The 23,380-nt window shown below is 36.4% G+C and overlaps 1 protein-coding gene across 1 annotated transcript in view; it reads right to left on the bottom strand.

The window, feature by feature from the left end:
• EFR3A (EFR3 homolog A) overlaps window positions 1-23,380 on the bottom strand; it is a 90,370-nt gene that overhangs the window by 38,351 nt on the left and 28,639 nt on the right. Inside the window, exons 7-10 of the mRNA XM_009273969.2 lie at window positions 22,849-22,999; window positions 13,858-13,979; window positions 10,029-10,178; window positions 4,152-4,289 (exon numbers count right to left, since the gene is read on the bottom strand). Coding sequence (XP_009272244.1) covers window positions 4,152-4,289; window positions 10,029-10,178; window positions 13,858-13,979; window positions 22,849-22,999 — 561 coding nt within the window. The remainder of the gene's footprint in view (window positions 1-4,151; window positions 4,290-10,028; window positions 10,179-13,857; window positions 13,980-22,848; window positions 23,000-23,380) is intronic.

The following is a 23,380-nucleotide window of genomic DNA, read 5'->3' as shown; positions in this document are numbered from 1 at the left end:
CCCTTCTTAAATACGTTATCACAGAGGCAATACCATCATCACTGACTGGCTCAGTCTTGGCCAGCAGTGGGTCCGTCTTGGAGCCAGCTGGCATTGGCTGGGTAGGAAACAGGGGAAGCCTCTCGCAGCTTTTCCCAAAAGCCACCGCTGTGGCCGCCCCGCTACCAAAACCTTGCCACACAAACCCAATACAATGCTTTAACTTACTTTGCCTAGAATCTGGAGGTCTCAATTAACTCACTGGCCAGCTGCTACCAGCCTAGTGACCTAGCTGAGTACACAGGTCTCCTTCAAAGTTGACTAAACCAGTTGGCATAAAGCTACCCTCTCCTGTGCCCTAAATTATCTTGCAGTCCATTGCAGAGCTTAAAAAAAAACATACTGCCATTTTGACACATTACATACCTTTAATAGGTATTAATATCCCTACAGGAAAGAATTTCAGGAATTTTAAAGCTGTTTGTCTACCAAGATAACAGCATATTTGCACTACTAAATATTAAACTGGACTACCTGTTGGGGATAGCTGCCTGCCTTGTGCACATTCCAAACACACAGGTATATTTAATCCTGCCTTGGGAAAGAAAAACATGTCTTCTCTCTCCCTAATATCATTCCAGTACAGTCCGTCATTTCTTGTACATGATAGCTTATTTTAGCTATTTTCTTTTTGTCTCAAGATCAAATACAAAAATCAGTCTCCACTATCTTCTCCTGATTGGAACTGATCCTTTTATCTTCCAGGGAAGCATGTGTTCTCTGTTACCCTTGACAGCTCCTCTTTATCCGGCCCAAAGATCCATTCAGGCAGATTATGGTCAACTACATCCTCTATCAAGTTGTTTTTGTGGTGGGTTTTTTTTGTTTTTGTTTTTTAAAACCTCTCCTCTCAAAACAAGACATACAGTTTTCTTCTTCCAGAAAGGCAAAGTATTAGCTGCTTCAGGTAGCTGAACTGATGGGAAGACAGCAGGGGGAAGATGACAGCCTAGGTTAATGTTTCGTGTAATAGCTCAATGGGCAGCATACTTTGTATACTGGAATTTTCCTCCTAAGAAAAGGAGTATTAGATTACTGTAGGTGATATAATTTACTCATCATAATGCAGGCAGTGTATTCAATGTAGTATTGTTTTTGTAAAAGACAGTAAATGGTATTTTCAGCATGATGCGTTTAGTTAAAATCAAGTCACATCTTGCCTGTTTTTTTTTTTTTTTCCAATTACATTTCTTTTAATAAAGAATATCTAAGCAAGATTGCAGAACATTTTATTGCTGGATTAATAAATGCCAAACTCTGCCTTCCATTAAGGTCTGCTGCATATATGTGGCAAAGGTGCACAATTAGGTTTTTCAAATTAAAAGGAACAGCAGAACCAATGGTGCGAATTGGTTCTTTATGGAACCAATTACTACTTTATGGAGTGAGAGCCACTAATGGTCCCTGAATTCACTCACATTGTCACACATACAAGCGATCCTTACAGTACAAAATGATAAATTGATACTGATGATTAGAAAGCAGAACTGAGGCATGTGTGGGAATATGTAAAATAATCTTCTCATGCAACATGTTTGCTGAAAGAATATTAAACACCAGTCTTTTGATATTCAAAACCCTTGCACAGATGATGTGATAACTCACAAGAATGGAAATATAGTGAGATAAATAGGGTGTAACTTGTTATACTTGGGAAGTTGTTTATATTCACTGGATTTCTGTATCCCTCTGGATCCACCTAATCTATTCACCATTGCAAATTCATGCTAAGTAAGTCTAAATAGCTTGTGCCTGTTGACATAAAATACAATTTTTTTTCATATCATATTAATATAATATTTTTGACTTTCATTAAGCAGTTTGCCAGATTGATCTGTCAGATTTCATTAAAAATGAGAATCTGAGAGTTTCTAGCTACCAAATGTAGAGACACATAACCATGGAGATTTTCTGCCAAAGGCAAGGAGAGTTAAGGTCAATCCAAACCCATACCAGGAGACCGACTTCAGATTTCAACTATCTTCATTATATTTAAATCCCTCAATCATTGAATGTACTCAGCCTCGTGAAGCAAGAAGCACTATTCTCTCAAGTTTTGCTGGGAAGCAATAGCATGTTGACTGACAGTCCAGTGCCACATGAAGCAAGCCTTCAAGCGGGGAACTGAACCTGCATCTTCGGTGTTAGCACTGTAATAAGTGGCCTTATCTTTATTTCCAGAGCTTTCTTAAAAGCTGTGAAATTGTTGAAAACTGTTAGGAGAAACTGTTTTCTAATCAAGTATACATAAACTAAGTCAAGTTTTTCAAATCAGGTAAAGTGCAATGGACTCACTATCTCAAACTTTCATTCTATCAGTTCTGCTCATTCACAAAGTGAAGCTGATTAGATAGAGCACTCCCTTTTTGTTTAGGAAAAACAGCTTGGAAATTGCATTTTCTGCATCTCTTGTTCTTCAAAAATACTAAACCTTTACAGCAGTTATTTATAAAAAGATAAATTTATTTGGCAATTCTTCCTCAAAATGGAACACAAAAATGGTGACCACAAAGACTCTCTATTCACAGAATAGATTATATTCTGAGTAACTGGTCATTATCTACTGATTTCAGCGCACAAATGAAGCACGTGGCATGCAGAGGTGCACAAAGACTCAAGCGGTTCCTTAGGATCACACCGAGTAAGAAAAGAAATTAAGCTGGGAATAACACTTTGAATACATAAAGCTTTGGATCTGCCGCAGGAAATGCAGGTATGACACCTTCCCAAATCCCAGGCTAAGCACTAACTCTAGTCTAGGGAATCCAGAATTATTTGTGGGAAACTTCCCTGATACTGAAATGATTCAAAAGACTGAAGTAACTGCACATACTGACAAAGTTTTGAGAAGCCCATAAAAGGAACTTAAAAGTGGTAAGCAAGCAGCTGCAATATAGTTCCAAATAGTTCATCCAGACTGTTTAGTACCTAAACGTTCACTCTAGTGGCAGGTATTTTGGAGGAATGCAAATTTTAAATGTAGGAAAGGATGAAAATTTTTTAATAAGACACTCAACTTTGCAACAGTTAAACTCCTATCACAGTGGTATAATAGGTACACACGGAAAGAAAGATAATAGCACAGTTCTTTGCATTTAATGCTTTTGGGTGAAAAACAAGAGCCTGCAAAAGTTTTCTGCTCTCAATACCTACCCTATCTTCTTTTTGCATTTCTGTTCTTACTTAACAGTAGTAACTTGAAAATGGCTTTCGGTAGCTTGAAAGTCTTTCAGTGTATGAATGGAATATTTAGTCTTTGTGGGAAGAATGAGGCCATCTAAGAGAAGATATTCCCGTAACAAGTGGGTATCTTGAAAATCTACAACAAGGAGCAAGCAGCTCTCCTCACCACCAGGAAAAGCCAGGCTTTGAAAGTAGTATCACCGAGTCTAGAGCTTCCTGCAAAGATTTCTCCTGAGAACACGCCTATTTTATAGACACTAGCAGAGGTAAAAGAAGCAGATTTAAGTTATCTCAATGCTTGTAGGTTTTTTCATATCGTATTTTTTAAGGAAGCAACTGCGGCAATGCAGAGAACTGACAAACACTGGACTTGATAGTTAATACATCAGCTGTAATTTGTACTGTGTGAATTTGTGCATAACGTGCATACTGTGTGCACATCTGCCATTCACTACTAAATGAGCTGTTAAAGATATTCCTCACAGAATATCAAAATAGGTCTTGCCAGAAAACTGCAAGAAGGTAGAAATTTTAACTTTATGTACTAAGCTGGGCACAGTATTCCTTTGTGCTACTTGTATTTTACTTGGCTTATCTCTTCACTGACTGCAACAGTCATCTATGGGACATTAGTATCTTGAATAAACAGTTTCACATTCAAAAGAAAGGCCAGCTGAGGCAACAACCCATCCAAATCATTATATTGCACTTCTAAAATCAGTCAAATGGGACACACACTTCTCCATAACTATCTTCAAGTTAACAGATAGGCAGCAAAGAGGTGAGATTAAAAGAGGGGCAATTTTTTTGAAGAAACATGAATGGAATCCTTTGGGTTGAAAAGGAGGAAGGAATTTAATGCAACAAAATTAGAGGATGAAATAAAAAAAGTCTCTTCAGATAAGACCTTCCATGAACTTTCAACTTACGCGAAAACTGGTCTGACAGCATTATTCATATTTCCATAGGTTGCTCGTCCTAGTAGTTCCCTGAAACAATTCTCGGCCAGCAGAGCAGGATTCTCTTCTTTCTCTCCTCCTGTAGGAGAGGATGGAGGGCCTATTCTGCTGAAATAAGACAAAAATACATTGGTTTTACTACTGATTAATATTCATCTTCTTTACTGTACCCACCCTTGGTTCTACAACATTCACGAGTCATGCTCTTTATCCAAGCAAGAATTGTATCTCAAATATGCATCAGACCAGAATTCTGAATAAAACATTTTATTCTCTTATAGCAGGACTATAGATCATTATCTGTTCACTCAGTACCAACCACTGTATGTATTAGTAAATATTTATATGGCAAAAACAATGGCTGTTAATACTGATTTAACTTGTTACCCACTGCGTTTTGACAGACTATTACCCATTGCTAACAATGAATGAAAGCTATGAAACAATGCAAAAGTTAGGCAGAATCTTAGTCATTTTGTTCAGACTAATGATCTCATTCACCTGCCCACTACTGAATCCACACCGTGTGGGTGGATTCCAATACTTCTGCATAAACAGATGGCTTGTGAGTTGAAAAAAAGTCTGACTGAACTAATTAGAACATTATCACCCACGTAGTTACCTCTAACTAGATAGTGTACAAGTTAGTCACCTTCTAACTGACTGTCTCCCAACATTACTATGGAGAAGATTGTACGGGGTGTCCGCGCCCAGGCTCTGGCAGCGGGGGCTGTAGGGGAGGCCTCTGTGAGGAGAGGCTGGGGCTGCCCCATGCCGGACACAGCTGGTCCCAGCCGGCTCCAAGGGCCCCACCACAGGACAGGGCTGAGCCCCTCAGCTTGTGAAGAGTGTTAAACTGCTAAGTTTTGCTGAGAAAGTTGTCCTTTAGATTAGTTTTTTCAATCATAGAAATGTACTACCGATAGTAAAGAACAATAAAAAATGATGGCACGATGGGAGGGAGAGGGGAAAAAAGCAATGGGTGGGGGAAGAATTTATTAATAGTACCACAGCTACTATTTCTTAAGATGCTGAAATACCCCAATGAATTACTTAATTGAAAATAAAAATTCTTTTAAATTAAGAAGGAATTAAAATCAGCATTTAAATATCAGCTTCATTTCATATGGAAATTTCAGCTTACGAGCTAATAAATCTTGCAGTGCAAAGCAAGGGTTTAATGTTTTATACTAATGACAGCAGCAATGACCAAACTTTTGTAAAGTTCAAATACTGTCATTTTCAATTATTTCTCTCTGTGACTGGGAATTAGGCTGACTATTTAAAATCAACATGCTACAAAAAGAGAGTAAGAGTACTGAATTAAAGACAATCCAGACACAAGAGAAGCAAAACTACAGAAACCCCACACTATTTTGGACAAACTAAAACCTACTGAGGCCCAAATTCTACCACTGAGTTTTGAAGGGAATAGCCTGTCCTCACCTTGGAATAACTAAAATCAGCACCCACACTGTAAACAGTGAAAGGTAGAGCCTTTCCAGAAGAGTTTCCAGTTTCCCACTTCTAATTTTTGATGCAGGCCTTGGTAATGTTTTTTGGTTCATTTTTTGGGTTGTGTGGTGTTTTTTTTTCCCTTTGCCCAAAGTCACCTCCTTTTAAGTACACAGAGACCTGAATTACTAGAGCAAATTAAAGGCATTTGAAACATATTTCTGCATTTAAGTGCTTCACGCATCATACCATTAAGCTGTCACTAATACTTCACTTAAATTAAGCAGTTGAGAGGTGGGAGATCGAAGCAAGCAAGCAAGCAGTTTCCCCTAAGGTACTTATATTACTTATTGAGAAGTACTGTACCTACAGGTGGCAAGTATTTTTTTTGCACAAAACACATCATAGAAACTTAAGTGAGGATTCATTCACCTACATTGACATTATGCAGTAGGAGATTTATTTTAGATTGCAGAAATCAGTACACTAAAACCTTAAACATACTTTCAGTTCTGCAGTGCAACCTTGTGCATTAAATATGTTTAAAAGTGTTCACTAAGAGCATCAGCTTTAGTTAATATTCACTCTTCAGCATCATAAAACCATAGCTTTAGAGCATTATAGAAAGTCGAATACTGAAATGCCACTAGTCAAATGAACATGTTAACATCATAGTTGTAATATCTTCTGATAGCAAAAGATCTTCTAGAGTTTCCAGACTACTGCAATCTAAAAGTTGTAATACAAAAATCCTATTGCTTCTGGTAACATCAGTGCTTCAGAAGTTACCATAACATTGCTAGCTTGTCAGATTTTAGTAATAAAAGAGCCCCAGGCATCCTGTTAGGTAAGTAAGGAGAAATAGTTTTACAAATGCACAATGATTAGAATTTTAAAAGGCATGACAATTTGTATATAATCCACCATGAGTACCACTAAACTGCAGCTTTATCCAACTGCTGTGCCCCTCAATCTCCCTATTTTTTTTCCCTGCACTGCCTAGACTCTGATTAGACAGATGGACATCCTTCTCAGCGCAGAGAAGGTACAAACGACAGTGCAAGACTGTCATTCCCATTGCTATTTTGACACAGATTCCCTAGAACACAGCAGCATTACAAAGGCGGGTGGGGGGTGTAACACAGCAGCATTACAAAGGCGGGTGGGGTGGGGGGGTGGAAAAGAAAGTAGGCTGCAGAACACACAGAGCTAGTCTATCTGGAAGAATTCTAGTTAAAATGCAGTAAAAATAAGTTATCTTTTAAGTGTTTGTATATGCAATCCTCCAGAAGGTGACAAGCATTGCTTGGAGTCTTATTTTAGAATAGGTTAAAGGCAGAAATTGCAATCCAGTCTTCCTAGTCTAAAACGTTAGTCAGACTGCATCAGAATGTTCAAAATTGTCTCCTGTTGTCTGTAGGAATCACATTTTTATTTTGAACTTTAACAGCACCTACCTCTAAGCATTTATCACTAAGAGAGTTCCTTAATATTATCAGATGAAAGACAATGAATATAAAACTACTCTTTTAACTTTTTAGTTTTAAAGGAAAGCTTTGTACAGCCTCTCAAGTTTCTAAATTCAAACGAGCAACTCCTACTCATTGTTTCACTGACTTGGTTTTTAAACAAAGCTCTGATAAATCCAACTGCAACTATTCCTCTGCATCCAGACTTTCTGTACTACCACAAGTCCAGAAGAGTGAAACATGAAATGCATTTTGCAATGAAATTGGCAAGAACTACTCCCTTTAACTGTTCTACCAGCTTTCTTGTGGGTAATCTCTATCACAAAAGTGGTAACAAGGAACTGGAAGGAGGGACGTTTTGAAGTACAGGAGTTTCCATAGCAAACATCTAATCACAGGCTTAAACTGGCTCAGAGCAACTCAGCATCTCATGCGTGAGACTTCTTTAATACCACAAAACCAGGATTGGCCAAAAAATATGACAGGACATGTGAAGTAAGACTTAACCACTACTTTTGAGCGGCGTAGCTCCAGGAATGTTTGACTATGATTCATTCACCTTGAGAAAGAAATACTTTCTAATCTACCTCTAAAACAGAATTTATATGAACAATATAGATATATTAGAATTGAAGTCAAGTCTGCAACAACTGTTAGAGTGTCCTCCTGCCTTAAATAAGGCTGGCATATTTAGCTTTGCAGTTAGCATGAAGAATATGTTACAAACTAAGTAAGTTTCCAATTTCATACATCCCTTCCCCATTTTAGAGATGCATATAAATTGACATACGTGATTGACTCTTCTGAATTTTCTTCTAGAAAACTTGAAGGAGGGAGGGGGAGTCTTTCAGGCAATCCCTTCTACTATACTGAAGTATGCAGGGCAATTATTTTGTCATACAGAATCGTAGTGAAGTACAACTAAGAAAAAAACCAATCTGATTTTTAGAATATGTTACACTTCCAAATTTTTCTGATACTCACGTAGCTAGAATGTGCATTCAGATATATGGACAAATAACAACATCCACAAATAGAATTATCTTTTTAAAACGTTGTTTAAATATTAAATTCTTAACTATCGAAAGTGTCTCATCTGACATGCACTCAGAAGAATCTTAAATTAAGCTATTAAGGTTCCACAAGTAAAAATTACACTGATCTTTAAGGTAAGCTTTACCTATGTGTACATCAGCTTTAACCAAAATGGTTATTTTCTATGGACTTAAGTTGGGGGTATTTTCTGGAATTTCTGCTCTTTTTCAAATGCTTTGATTCCATCTGCCAGAACAATATGCTTCTTACTCCTACTCTTCAAGATGCCTCTGTTTGTGCTCCACAAATATGAAGTCACATACAAAACAAGATGAGAAATTCTCTGTAACATCATTTAAGGCCAGCAGATCAACAATTTATAAATATTGTTTTCAGCTTTTCTGTCATACGCACATCATACAAGGCCCCTACTTGCCACGTGGAAAATCATTAGTCTTTTTTTCTGTTGAATGTGCATTATAGAAAAAGTTTCAAGCAGCCAGTTCAGATATTTAATTAACAGTTGTTTTTTTGACAGATTTGTTTTTCTACCACCACTATTGCATTGCTCAACAAATGATAAAAATTAGTCCTGCAATACATATAAACTGATCTGCTTGAAGTGGTTGATCCAAATCCTATTTCAGTCAGTTTTTCCATCAGTAGTTAGTTTAATTTTGCTATATAAAGGAAAGTGTACCTTTGAGGGCACTGTGAAGAGTAACAAAGGAAGGGGCTCACCTGCATCTACAAGCCCTGTAAGAACAAGCAAAGGCTAACTAGGCTCTCCTTGTTCAAACAGCAGTTTCAGAAACCTTTGTCTCTTATTCAGATCACTCTTCAGATGTAAAATCCAAGAGGATATTTCTGTACATACTGTGTGGGCCCTCAGTTACATGCAGTAAATAGATAAAGCATGGACAGAGAGACAACTATTGATTTTAGTCATTTAGTCTGAAAATTTGCTTTAAAGAGACAGGTACTGGCAGTTAGAAGTAAGAGAAGAAAAATAAGGCTGAGGAATGGGAAAAAAACACCACCAAAAAACGACAAACCAAAAAAGAGAAACCTGACAGATTTAGCAAGTTGAGTGTCACGTGAAAGCACGAAAAGCGTGTTGTTATAGGAAGGCTGCTGAGCCTACTTACCAAGCAAGTTTTGAAGCAGCTACGGCTGGCCATGAAACAAACATGTAAGCTTCAGCACAGCTGAAGCTGGTTTTATGGAAATTTCCCAGTGCTAGCAATATACACTTTTTACACCTACGTAGCGTTTAGCCACATATGCAGACATGGACCAAGAAAAGTGACTTTTCAGTTGTAAGGTGACTGGCATATCCTCAACATCAATTATCACAGAGATCTTTTTTGAAGACGTACCTGGCAGGTAATATGCCCAGGAGTCATTGAAAGCAAGAAGAGAAGGGTGTCTACATATAAATAAATTTCAAATCCTCACTGTAAGTACTTTTGCAGACAGGACAGACAGTTGTTGCTAGTGGCTAAATGGGAATTAAACCCTCAATTTTTAACAAATATAACTAGCAAAATCATTTCAGTCACCTAAAAGTCTGTGCTTACTAATCTCTGTATCTGACGTTACAAAACACAGTTTACAATTTTTAAGAAGCCTAAACATTTTAATACAATTTCTCAAGCAAGTTTTAGGTCAACAGAATCTAGAACAAGTGAAACAAAGGCAGTTGAAAAGACTTTAAGACAAAAAACATTAAGAGCAGTTAAGCAGAGCTGTGCTATCAGTTTCAAGGAGACTCAGCTAGTAAACGTCAGCAGTTATTTCCACTAAAAAGAAAAGAAAAAGGTATCTATCATAAAAACCAAGCCTAAAGATTGCTTAAAAAAATGCCCATGACCAGGAATAAAAATACCTGTCAATATCTTCTATTTTCTGCATATTAAACAGCAATGATGGTACTATCTTGTCCATGTGCTGAGGTTCCCATATAGTTGCTCGAAGCTCATCATTAACCGTTTTTCGAACCACTCCCTGAATGCCCCTGATTCCAGCAATTCGGATCCTAAGGAAGGAAAAAAGGAATTACTGAAAAGGAGAAGCACAGCACCCTCCAGTATGTCTGTTTACCTATTAGGCAGTAGTAATTAAGTAGTGAGAATTCCATTAGGTTCTCAAAAGCAGTAATTTGGAAATTTGGCCAGTTCATTAATGTTGCCCAAATTGCCTTTAAACACCTTTAGAGCTCATAAGGAAGCTGACAAAACAAACAACTGAACAGAAGATGATCTATAAGGATAATGCTGACACTGGTCAATGAATACTCAAACTGTGTATACCACCTCCAAAAGAAAGTCGCATGGGTAAAAACCCACCAACTCTACACAATTTACTACCAAACAGTTGAAACTGTGCACAATCTCAACCTATTCCAGTGCTGAAGAAAAAATATTGTGAAGTTATCACAGCAAAGCTGAAGCAGTAGCTACCAGAGCCATGTGATCATGTCCTTAAAAGTTGTATTTAAGGCTGTGGATTAATCATAATAAATCTTTAAAGATTTGTGCAAGATTCACAAGACAGATAAGCAAAAGATAATTCTATCAACTTAAGCCTGACGCACAAAAGAAACCTAAAACCATTTGAACCAAATTAACGGAGAACTGATCAACAACAACAGAAAAACAATAAAAAGGAAAAATGAATGAAAGTTCTAAAAAAGACTTAGTCTAGCTGTTAGCTATTTTGTTTTGTTGAACAAAAATAGTTTGGCAGGAGAATCTGTACAATGAAATGAAAGGCAAAATATTCTTTTTTTGAAGTGGTCATAGCTAATTGGCCATTATAATAAATGGTAGGAATATAGTTTTACTTAGTGAAAACAAGGAGAAGAAAGGGTGGTACAGCAATCAAGTGAAATAAGCACAAGCTTTGCTAAAATTTGAAATTATTTCTATTAAAATCCATCCTTCATTTTTTAAATCTTAATTTCAGTATGGACAACACATAACTAGCCTTTGTTCAGTCAAATTTCCTGCATTAAAACTTTTGCTAGATGAACTACAGAGCCAACCTTACTCTATAATTAATATTTTTGTTTAGATTTCCATTTGTAAATACTTAAATCTGTAGCCCCCTGTTTTTCAGCTATTTCTGAACAAAGCCATGTGTATTCAATCTGGATCTGATACCATTCTAGACCTTTCAAGACAGTTTTAATAGGGTTACATACAAAACAGGGAAGAAGAGGGATGCACAAACAGCTAGGAAAGGACTGGCTATTGCTGTACAACTACAGTGCAGTATCTAATATTAAGTTTTCAACATTAAGGATGTAAGATTGACATTTAAGACACAGAGCTTGCAAAAGTCCATCACTGAAACATTTTTTTTTTCTTTTTAATTATTAGTTCTTAAGGTAATCAAGTTTTGCTGATACTGTGGCTTTAGATACATTAAATACTAGCACTAACCTCCCCTGCTGAAAGGGAAGTCTCACTTACCAGGTGAGATTCAGTTTCAGACTCAGAAGCCTACATTACCTGATTACGTGTGTAGATAATGTTCAAGCTCCCATTCAAGCCAGTCAGTTCAGTGGAACCTCAAGCTACGCAGGTGAACAGCGACTCCAGATGTCTGTTTTAGGATGAGTTGAATTACTCCCTAGCCCCCATCAATGCTATTGACTATCTGTGATATCTGTATTTAGAATTGTAAGCTGTAGTCATAGCTCATCTGTTTTGTTGAATTACCTCAGTACCTACAGCAAATCTGGTATGCCAACTCCAAGAATGATTGCTGCTCATAAAGATCTCTTTTGAAAAAGAGATACATTCAAACTGTCTAGGATGATGTGGAAAAAGTCATATTGCTGTGCATTTCATTAACCTGAGTAAAAAACTGATTCATGTGGGGAAAGAAGGCCACACTGTTGTGTATGGGAGTGCCACCAGCACTAATTTCATGTTCTCACTATCGTACAGGAGGTTGAAAAATGAGGGTTGAAGTACTGAGGAAGGTGCAGCACCAAATTTCACCACATACAGGAAAGGTTTCATTCATCTAAAGGCAGCTCAGATAGGTATTAAAGCGGAGATAACACTTTAATCAAAGTCACGTACAGTCTTATGTCACTAGGACGAAGTTCCTCCCTGTCTAAGGGTACATCAACATTGCAAACTGAAGCACAGGTAACAGTGCAGTCTGACAATTTGAAGAGCAAAGGATTAGCACAGTTCTCTTACTCCTACAGCAGTCAAAACTTTGAGGTATTTTATTTTGCGGTATTCTTAGGAGTGGTAGATCATACTTGATAGATGAATCAGGGAGGTACTAGTCTCTTAATTCATTCCATGTTCTAGTTCATTACTAATATTACCTCTCATTTGCAAGGGGCAATGAAGGTGAAAGTAGTACTAAAAATCCTGAGCTGAGCTTCAGATCCTAACCTCTTATGAAATGTTTTACAGTAAGTAGTTTAACATTTCTGTTTTAGTTTCACTAAGCCTAAAAAGGCAAAATCTCAAAAAGCTCATTAAAACATTCATGAATACTATTGGCGACCATCAGCTTCAGGGAAATATACTGTATCTGACAGAAGCCTAAGTTATGACGTAGTTGCATGATACGCTGGCTTCCCTAGTGACACCTGCTTAAGAAGTTTCCATCCCCTTTCCCCTTTGGTCCCCGAGTACAATTTCCCAACCCTTCAGTTCTTCCCCAAACAATTCACGGGGTCATCCTGTAAAACCATTCACTGGAATAATCTTCCTAAAGGGAAAGGGGGTGGGGGCAGGGAGAAAAGTATAGGAGCAGCAGGCAGATTTAATCCTAACACTTTTAGACACAAAGTTTACAGCAGAAACCTACGTACAGCAATAAGGCAACAAATAAGATGGCAGTAAATTACAAAAAATGAGGAATGAACCAGAAGACTGAAGGACGAATGAATTTTTTGAGTTTTTTTGGTTTTTTTCCTAAGTGAAGTACACTGTATTAGTTCTTTTTAAAAATACAGTTCACAGATTTTTGAAACTGCAAACTTACAAGAAAAATCCTAACAGAACAACAGTACAGCCAAAGGGTTGAATAAATGTTCAGCACATGGATTTTTCATAGTTGGCTGAAAAATTTAATGCATGGAAATAGAAAAGATGAGTACAACAGGGATGTAAATCATACAATCCAAAAAGCCTGAAGTTTTCTAAAATGCTCAGGAGTTAAATACTGATTACCAATTCATATAAAGAACACAGCGCTAGGGGGAGCTGAAGTAAAAAAAAAATTGTGGTGTTTACATAATAATGTAAAAATTTGTAATACTAATTCATGAAGGCATTTCAGTTTCACACACAGTATCATACTGCAGACATCCAAGAAAATTCAATTTTAATGCATAATTCTCAAATAGCAGGCTCAAAATATGCTTTTGCTAGTCATATATGTAGCCCCATTAATTTCCCAAATGAGTTATGCAACTCGCACACATTTACAGTAGTAAGTAGTGCCTTTCTGGAGACAATCCATGCAATCTGGCAGGCATTATTCAGGTAAAATTCCACTTAAATATTCTAGGAGATCAAGCCACCTAAGATTTGCAATATTCTGTGCTATTTAAAAAGTCAGACTTTCATTTTCTTCCTATGAAATGAACTATTCCACTAAATATGATAATAAAAACTGTATTACAGACTATATTAACGTGTTAAGACAGTTTTCTGTTATACATACAGAATGCAACTTACTCGGTTTGTATTTCTGGATCGTGGTCACATGAATGACACATGGCACTGAACTGAGACACAAAGAAGTCATAGCGTCTGTGATATGAAGGTGTGTCTTCCTCAATGTTGGCAAATTTGACAAACTGGAAAATGAAATACGTTAAAAAAGCTTTTGATACCAATTTCCCAAAAGAAAATAATGAATACTAAGCTTCATTTAAGAAGTAACATAAAACATTGCATTAGGAAAAGAATCCAGATTTGACAATACTTAAATATTTAACTTCAGAGAAGAGTAAGTTAAATTGGAGAGTTTCCTTTTTAAAGACTTTCCACTAGAACTTCATTTAGATCATTATGAAAGGGTACAACTACATGAAATACAACACACTATGCAATATGGAAACATCTAACACTTGAATAGCGGGCGTCACAGATTCATAGAATCATAGAATCATTTAGGTTAGAAAAGACCCTTAAGATCATCGAGTCCAACTGTTAACCTAACACTGCCAAGTCCACCACAAACCATGTCAGCCTTTTGGTGAAGAAATTTTTCCTCATGTCCAATCTAAACCTCCCCTGGCGCAACTTGAGGCCATTTCCTCTCGTCCTATCGCTAGTTACTTGGGAGAAAAGACCGACCCCCACCTCGCTACAACCTCCTTTCAGGTAGTTGTAGAGAGCAGACCAAGCAATCAAATGGTACACTGTCACTGGTAGGTTAACTAGCAACATTCTGAATTAACCAAAAATCAAGGGAAATAAACTTGGAGGCATTCTGTCAATTCTGTCTATCTTCACAAAAGGGAAAAAAGGAGGAGTCGGGGAATTATAACACAGTCAACTTAAAATTCCACTCACAAAAAGACACTGAAAAAAAAATTCCAATTTGCAAACATCTACAAAGTAAAGAAGGGGTAAGCAACAGTCAACATGGATTTGTCAGGAACAAATCACATCAAGCCAGCCTAAATTATTCCTATGACAAGGAAATAGATTTTGTGAACCCAGATGAAGCAGCATCTGTCATATCTTAACTTCAGTGATGCTGATGACAAAAAAAAAAAAACCACAAAACTCTCAAAAGGAAGCTAGAAAAACACTGTCAAAAGAATACTCCCTGTAAGATAGATGCAAAAGGGTTTGGAAAAAACACAGAAACACTTGTAAATCATCAAACTACAATAACATATTGAGCGAACTTCTGAAGGGGCCTGTCTGGAATACAGTAGTAGTTGAGTTTCACTAGAGACTTAGATAACAGAGTGGGCTCATCAAATTTGCAAAGAACACTAAGCTGGCCAGAGCTGCAAGGACACTTGATGCCTGATTCTTGACAAACCGGAAACAGGACCTGAAAAATCAAGGAAGCAATTTAGGAATGACAAATGCAAAATACCATTTTAAGACAGCTGTACAAATACAAGCCAGACACAGCTGAATGCAGGAAAGAAACTTAGGGTTATAATAAACTGCACATTCAACAAAAGTCAATGCCGTTACACTGGCATGAAAAAGAAAACAATACATTGTGATACATCTGTATTACCCGTGACACCTATGAAGAAATTTTTGCCAGCTAATTGGCACTAATAAGCCCTTAGATGAAGTACTGCATTAAGTTGAAGCATCACAGCTGAAGATGGTGATTAACTGACACAGTCCTTCAATTATTCAAGGGATGAACAAAGCTTTAGATAAACACCTGTTAAAAAAGACTGAAAGACATTAAATTATCCAGTCTAGAGCTGCCTAAAAGATATTAGTCTTACAATGTACAGAAGACAGCTATAAAAAGAAAAGAAATAAATGGTTTTCTTTATCCAACGGTAATAGGAAAAGCAACAATGGGCTTACACTGAAGCAAAGGCTACCTAAGTTAGACATTAAAAAAACCCTCCTTTCTAAAGCGAGCAGACTGCCTAAAGACATTTTGGATTCTCCACCACTGACAGTTTTAAGAACAGACTACAGAGGAAAAAAATAAAAGGAAAGGAAAGGTTGTCAGGAAAGGTTTAACATCGTGCTGGTTCTGCCCTGAAGCAGAGAGATGTCCCATTAAGACCCCTCCACCTTTTCCCACCCCAGTATTCTTCTTACCGACTGCTAAGCACAGGCTGAGGCATTTCTTGTATACTTACCGAGATGTAGAACCTGTTTTTATCAGCATGTTACCCACATACCTCTAGACAAGCCCAAAGTACTTTAGCATAGTCTACAACATGCTGATTTGTGAAGGTTTTGAGGTAGTTTTCAAGCTGAAAGTGAAAGCCGTGTATTTCAGGAAAAAAAAAGCACCACTTTTTCTACTCTTTTTTTATTCTTTTTTTGCTTTATCTAGAACACGTATCCCTTTCAGCTGCACTACCAGTTCACCCACTGAAAGCTACAGGCACAGCTGAAAATGATACAGTTTGTAAAGCTATATTCTCAGCCATTACTGAAAATAGAGCAAAATTGTATAATACTAGTTGATTTTACATGTCCTTCTGTACAGAATATCCCATATAGTCAGGTGTCAAGAAAGTGACATACAGTCAAAAAACAATTCGGTATAGTCTACTGCCACAGTTCGAAAGACAATCTACAAACAGCAACTGTAGGGGTTTTTTCAAGTACAGTAAGTTATAAAAATGATCATTTCCTCCCCAATAGACCCTGGAAAATGCTTTAAATGCCTTGTGTCTCACTGGTTTGTTTCATGGAATTGTTAATTACAAAACAGAAATAGATTTTCTGAAGTTTTTTGAAGACGTGAACCTAATTAGTTCTTACAATTTAATAAAGCATAAAGTCCAGGGGTTTAAAAAAAAAAAAGAAAAAAAAAAATCAATATGATCTTAGTATTTTCCAGACATTCAAGTGTTGAAGTCTACAACTGATTCACCCAGCAAACTTCCATAAAAGCATGTAAAGGAATAGAAGCAAAAAGTTCAAAGAACACAAAACACTATGGGAGTGGCCGTGAGAATATTACCTCATCTAGCATTTAATATTAGCATATTAATATTATCTAAAATACAAAATTATTTGATTGACAGGATCTTCCAACATGAAAACTTAACATAACTCTAATAACTGTTTTGCTAGAAGAAAGATTTATTGTACCAAGAAATCGCTTTGTAAGAATAAATGACAAATTTAGGCCAAGAAAGCGTTAGGGACTCACTCACTCTCGCCCTGGACATTTCTTCTACATCACGATGTAGCTTTGTAGCAGGGAAGCAAGTACCCAGAAGTTATACCTCTCCAAATGACACATACAATAAAATGTCCAGAAAGGGCAAAATTTTTTTATTTCCTCACGTGTATAACAACACAATTTCACCCACTGAACATAAAGCATTTCTGAAGCATATTCCAGGATTAGCATTCAGATGACTGAACATTTAGGTCACAGGAAAGCTAACTGTGATAACACTGTTTTGAGTTGCACTGTCGTTCAGTAAAGTATACAATTCCATTTCATTATAGAAATTTTAAGTTTTTACAGTACACATTAGTCTATACTTTCTCCTTGCTTAGCAGTGGTGCTTTTAAGCTGTTACTGTTAAATAAAGAATATTTCAGTCCTAAGCACCTAAGATATTTTCAAGCATACTTCAAATATAAAAATTATTCAACCTAAAAAAAGGACAAAACTCTTACGGAAGTCCAAGCACTTGCCTGGGATATACTTACAAAGCTTTTATAGATGTAAACATGTCATTCAGTCATAGTAAGTTTTTGCAATCACCCATGGTAATTTACACTGGTAATTTATGGAAGTTTTACCAGTACAAGCATCTTCTATATTTGTATAATACAGAACGTACAAAAAGGAACTTACATTGGTAATATCTTATTTCCATTAATTTTGAAACCAATAAAATACAATCAGTATAAAAACATATAAATCTATCACGAAATAAAGAAGGAACATATTATCTATTCAGAAGATGTTTGTTTCAGACTGTCAAGAAAGTTGGATCATATTACCAGGGAGAGAGAGAGTGTGCGAGTCCTGTACATAAATCATAAAAGTTCTCAACTTAAATTCCTAAGGACATAATTTCTTATACATATTTATGCTGTCTTATAACTCTTACATAGCCAGTACAGTAGGAGAAAAATAACTATTAATGCACCCTGGATGTCTTTAAAGGTGGTCAGGTTTTTGCAGCAATTCAAGAACAGACAATCAGCATGCATCATATTTAAGCTTGAGTTATGTTATTTAAAGTATCTCCCTGAAAAAAATGTAGGCTGGATCTGAGCAGTATTTTTATTTTATATTTGAGCTCCCCTGTCTGTGTTCCACAGCCTGCAATTTTCTCATGTTTCAGATGGGGGAAAGGAGGTGCTGATGCTGATAGTTACCATCTTTTATAGACAAAGCTACTGTATTTCATTATTAGGAAACTATCACATAGGAAGACATGATGTCCTATAAATGTAAGACTCAAACTACACAGTACAGCATTAATGAGAAGTGTGTGAATGTATGTATGTACTTCACCAAACAAATGCAAAAGGGACAAACACTTCAACTTCTCTAAATAGAAAAATTTCAAACACTGGATTCATACGTTAACTTCACAAACACAGTATTAAAATGATCACAATACATAATAACAAGATAAGGTTCTCAGCAATAGAAATTAGCGATTTAGTTTAGTTATTAATAGTTAAGGTCACCTGACACTTCTCATTTTGAGTTTTATTGGAATGGGATGGATAGCTTCACATTCTATTTTACTTCATGCCACTTGGATGAAAATTATTCTGAATGCCACGTGTGCAGTTGTGTAACCAAGTCAGTAATGGTATGTTGGCTTACAGGGCCACATTAGTGCGGCTACGAAACTGCAAGACCAGAGAGCATGAGCATGAGGTGGGGGAAGCAATACTTAACTGTGAATGACCCTAAAAGGACCACCTAAAGCGATTTATCCAGCATCACTCAAATTCTAGTAGACGCAGACATAGAATTTAGAAGATAACTTAATAACCTACAGGATGAGAAAGACTGCTTTGTGTAATTGTGTCTCTCTGTACCTTTAACTCCTATAAAAAAAAGATAGAGCAGGGATCCTAGAGATGAAATACTTCATTGTATATTAAATCACTATTAGCACATAATTCTGTATTGGTACGTGGAATGAAAGAAACATCTTGTAATAAAGATAAATTTCCATCACATACTTCCAGATTAGCATGCTGCAGACAAGCAAGAAACAAATGAGTACTCTACTGGGAATATTAATTCTGACATTCTTTAATTTCACAGTTTTGACATTTTATACTATTTTTACATATACAAGTAATCTGACATCTGACATTCTTTAATTTCACAGTTTTGACATTTTATACTATTTTTACATATACAAGTACTTCAATTCTGCCAAAAACAACTGCCTTTATAAGCCAACACCAACAAATATAAAAATCTTGTTGTTACATCAGGTACTGACTGGTCACTTTTCCACTTGGGATACTGCTTGTCTTCTTTTAAATAACAAATGATGACAACTAGCAATAACAGTCACCTTCTCATGCACAGGAAGCCCAACACTGTCACTGATGGTATCATAATTTTACTGCTCTGAAGAAGAAACTGCCCTTCTAAAATGAAGCACCCTACCAACTAAAGAAAGTATTTGTGGTAAATAATTTAAAATTTGGTAATACCAGGTTCCACATACATCTGCTATTTTTCAGATGAAAAAAGAATGTTTTACTATCAAAATACAAAGAAGAATTCACTGCGTCAACATTCCAAATTAGCTTCAAATGTTTTGTATTCAACTGAGTTTTGTCAACATAGTTTAAGATGAAAGTTTTACTAAATTATGCACCCCATTGTTTTTGACCAGCTGCTCACCAAAGAAATTTTCTGGACCCTCTCTAAAAAAAATTGACAGAAAATTAAAAATATTAAAAAAAAACCCCTCTCGTCCCAAAAAATTTTGACCACAAGTTCAAAGATTTTAAAGTTGTCCCCTCTAGAACAGGTAGAACAAGCATAATTAATCCATTCTATTGTAGTAATATAACCACTATGGATTTAAGCAATACACTATGGATTTAAGCAATATATTTAATTATTTGTACAGGAGAGATAGAGATGTTTTACATGATATTCAGTTACTGAAATTCTATAAAATGGCTAGAGAGTAAAATTTAATATTGCCATAAGTAAAAGCTTATTGCAATCAGCCTTCAGATTCTGTAATACTTAAGCCAAGGAAATCTCACTTTTTCCCACCACATTTTTTCAGTTTCCTCACCAGCATATGCTATCCTAGCACATGGTTAATAAAAATATCTTCCATGATAGCAAAAGACATTCTGAACTTCATAGACACTGCCAATTTGAAATTCTGTCTACTTAAAAAAAAAAAAAAATCAACATATCAATTATTGAATTTCACCTATTTTCAAGCATCTGCCTATATAAGTAATTTACAATTACGTTATTAAAAAAAAAGCTCGTTGCTGCTGTAGGAAATAACATAATTTACATATGCAACATCTAAGAAATCATAGGAATTAATTATATGTAACCTAAAGATCAGGCATAAAAGTTCATAAGTGAAAAACAAACAATTGTTTTTCTAAAACAGTAATTTTCAGGTTTGCTTTTTAGAAGTAAATCAACTTAAAAAATAAAATTTAACTTCAAAAACAATTTAAGAAATCAAACAGCTGAATGAAACTTTCGGGTTTTTTGTAAGATACAGAGCACCAAGTAGAATAAGTTCTGCATCGAAAACCAGATATTTGGAAGTCAGGGAAAAAACCCTGGAAGACAGTGGGAGCTTCCAGATCTTTCCAAGACTTTAAACTACTCAGAGTCAGAGTCATCCAGTACACAGATTTGTTTCATTTGAAACCCTGACTTTAAACAATCACAAGAGTCCCCACAGCTGAAGCAAAATTTGTTTGTGAGGCTGAAAAAAACCTACAACTCAAGAAAGACAGTTGAATCTTACTTGAAAGACATCACTGCCTTTGTATCCTAGTGAAGCTTTGAAAGTCAGCTTTGGGATGGAAAATAATCAAGATCTACTTATAGACACAATCATACTCCTTATCTTTTTAAGTGGAAGCAGACTATAAATTTGTATTGGCCTGAAATTGAGTTTAACCTAAAAATATTATGGAAACTTTTCACCAGTTTAAAGACATTTACTTCATATACAATTTATTCTTCTCTTCCAGACAATACCAGTTTCCACTCCAAAGTGGTACACCAGAATAAGTAAAGCACATAAAACATCATTCAGTCACTCTACCATCTCTACTCTTTTGGAGTTTTTTTTGTTTCTTTACTTTCTTCAGGAGGAGAGGAAAAACTAAACAAGGCTAAATGTGGTGGTAAACTTTCTCCATATCTGACAAAATTTATTTAAGAACACAGTAGGTCAGGGTCCTTGGTAACAGACAAGCTGTCAGTGCCAATTCACTTTGCTCCTCTTGAGCCAACACAAAAAACTCTAGCTTTTCCCTCCATTGACTATAGAAGGCACCTAGGGAAATTAGCATAATTAGGCTAAAATTAGCCTTTGGAATACTGTTGAAGAGTCATACAGATTCACTCTCCTAACAGAATTTGACATCTTATTTAGGGAAACGTAATTATTTTTGGTTACCGAGTTTTACAACAGACAAACACAAATTATCTCCTGATTTAGGAAGTCCATTAATCTGCTTTGCTCATAAAAGACTTCATTAGGAACTGACAGGGATATCAGACAGATTACCATAAAGTGGAGTTCTGTTCAATAACTTTCATTTGGAAGTGACATGTGTCTTGTACATCAAAATGGAGGTTGGCAGTAACTGTTTGCCACCAAGGATTTTAAACAACTGGAAAGTGATGTACATCTTGCCATGTGGCAGCCCAGGAAATAAGTTCCAAAGCTATTTCCCTAAGAGGTTTTGCCCAGGCATTGTTATACAAACAGATCAAAAGAAGCAGGGTAGTCTGGCTCAAAGATATTAAAACAAATAAATAAATATATTTATCTCATTACACTCAGTAAAGCTGCCCTGTTAGTTCAGAGCACAAGGGGACACTCCTCCCCCACATCAGAGCAAGAACTCTGCGTTCCACCATAATAAGAAATTCTACTCCAGAGTAGCATCACTCTACTACACCCCGCTGTCTCCCTGAACTGCAACTCCATTTAATTCCATCAACTGGGAATTATGCCCAAAGGAAAGCCCAACAGTTTTACAGAATCCACAAAGACCCCCCAACACTGCTAACAACGGCAATGTACAAGAAATGCAAGCATTACTTCTTTACTCATGTAAAAGCAATCACTCTAAGTGAAAACAGTCTGCATCACAATCCTGGAATTTATGAGATTCCTACTGTACCAGCTGGAAATACAATGGTTAGAAGGGAAGTATGACAGAACTATAATACTGATTGCACCCATCACTCTATCTGGAAAATTAGATCTCCAAATCTTCATTTTGACACTTTTAGTTATGCCCTTCAAGCCTGGATCTGAATCCTGAAATATTTAAGCTAATAAGATGGTGAGGTTGTAATACTGAAAGCGTTTGCCTCCTGGCTACTTTGCAGATAATAGGAATCTTTCTGTGTAGTGTCAGTGCTGTGGAGAAGGATGTTATTTCCTCCTTCCCACACCATGGCTCTCATTGCTGGAGGGCAAGAAAACACTGTCTTACCTATACAATGGCTTCAGGAGGTCTATTTACAGATTCAAAATATGACTTCACAGAACAGCTTTCCTATTCCCTCCAGAAGAAGTAGTTATTTCTGCAGCAGATGAGCCCAGCCATCAAAAGAATTTTAGAGACTGAACAAAAACAGTTTTTCTGCCTCCAGCTGGTATCTGCCCTGTGTTTAGGCCCAAATGGTATAACCTGCCACATACAGAATCTTCCCAATTCATGTCAACTGGCAGATACTTTGTGACTTCTGAAAGTACTTTCCCATAGCAAATAAGCAAAGATTTATTCTGATTTGATTTAGTATCTGAGTTTACTCACAGAATTAGTTCCAAGAACTTGCAGCTTTGGTTCGCCCGATTCCAGAAGCTTGGCCACCATATGAAGGAAACTTTCCACAAACGGTTTTATGCTTTGAGAATGGCAAGCCATTAGAAGTTGGTCCAATGCCTCCATGGCAATTAAAACATACCTGAAAATTAATTAGAGAGACTCACATAAACACGTGCTACATTTATCATTACCTCAATTAATTCAATATAGGTACTTATTACTACAAAAATTAGAAAACAAAGGGTGGAAGGCATATATTTTTGCATTATTTAGAAATGGAAGTTACTGGTATTTCCTACATTCATCTTTTTTTTGCGGGGGGGTGGGGTGTGGGGATGGGAATAGAGTATTTTTAGAAGAGATGTCATAATACTTGGTAACAGAGTAAATATAGTTCAATTTTCTTTTCTAGCATATTTTATTTCATAGAATCATAGAATTGTTAAGGTTGGAAAAGACCTCTAAGATCATCGAGTCCAACCGTCAACCCAACACCACCATGTCCACTAAACCATGTCCC

This window comes from Aptenodytes forsteri, unplaced genomic scaffold, assembly GCF_000699145.1.
Source record: "Aptenodytes forsteri isolate BGI_AS27 unplaced genomic scaffold, ASM69914v1 Scaffold223, whole genome shotgun sequence".
NCBI classification, from domain to species: domain Eukaryota; kingdom Metazoa; phylum Chordata; class Aves; order Sphenisciformes; family Spheniscidae; genus Aptenodytes; species Aptenodytes forsteri.
Note: the sequence above shows the minus strand (reverse complement) of the source record. Positions and strands in the feature narration are given on the sequence as shown.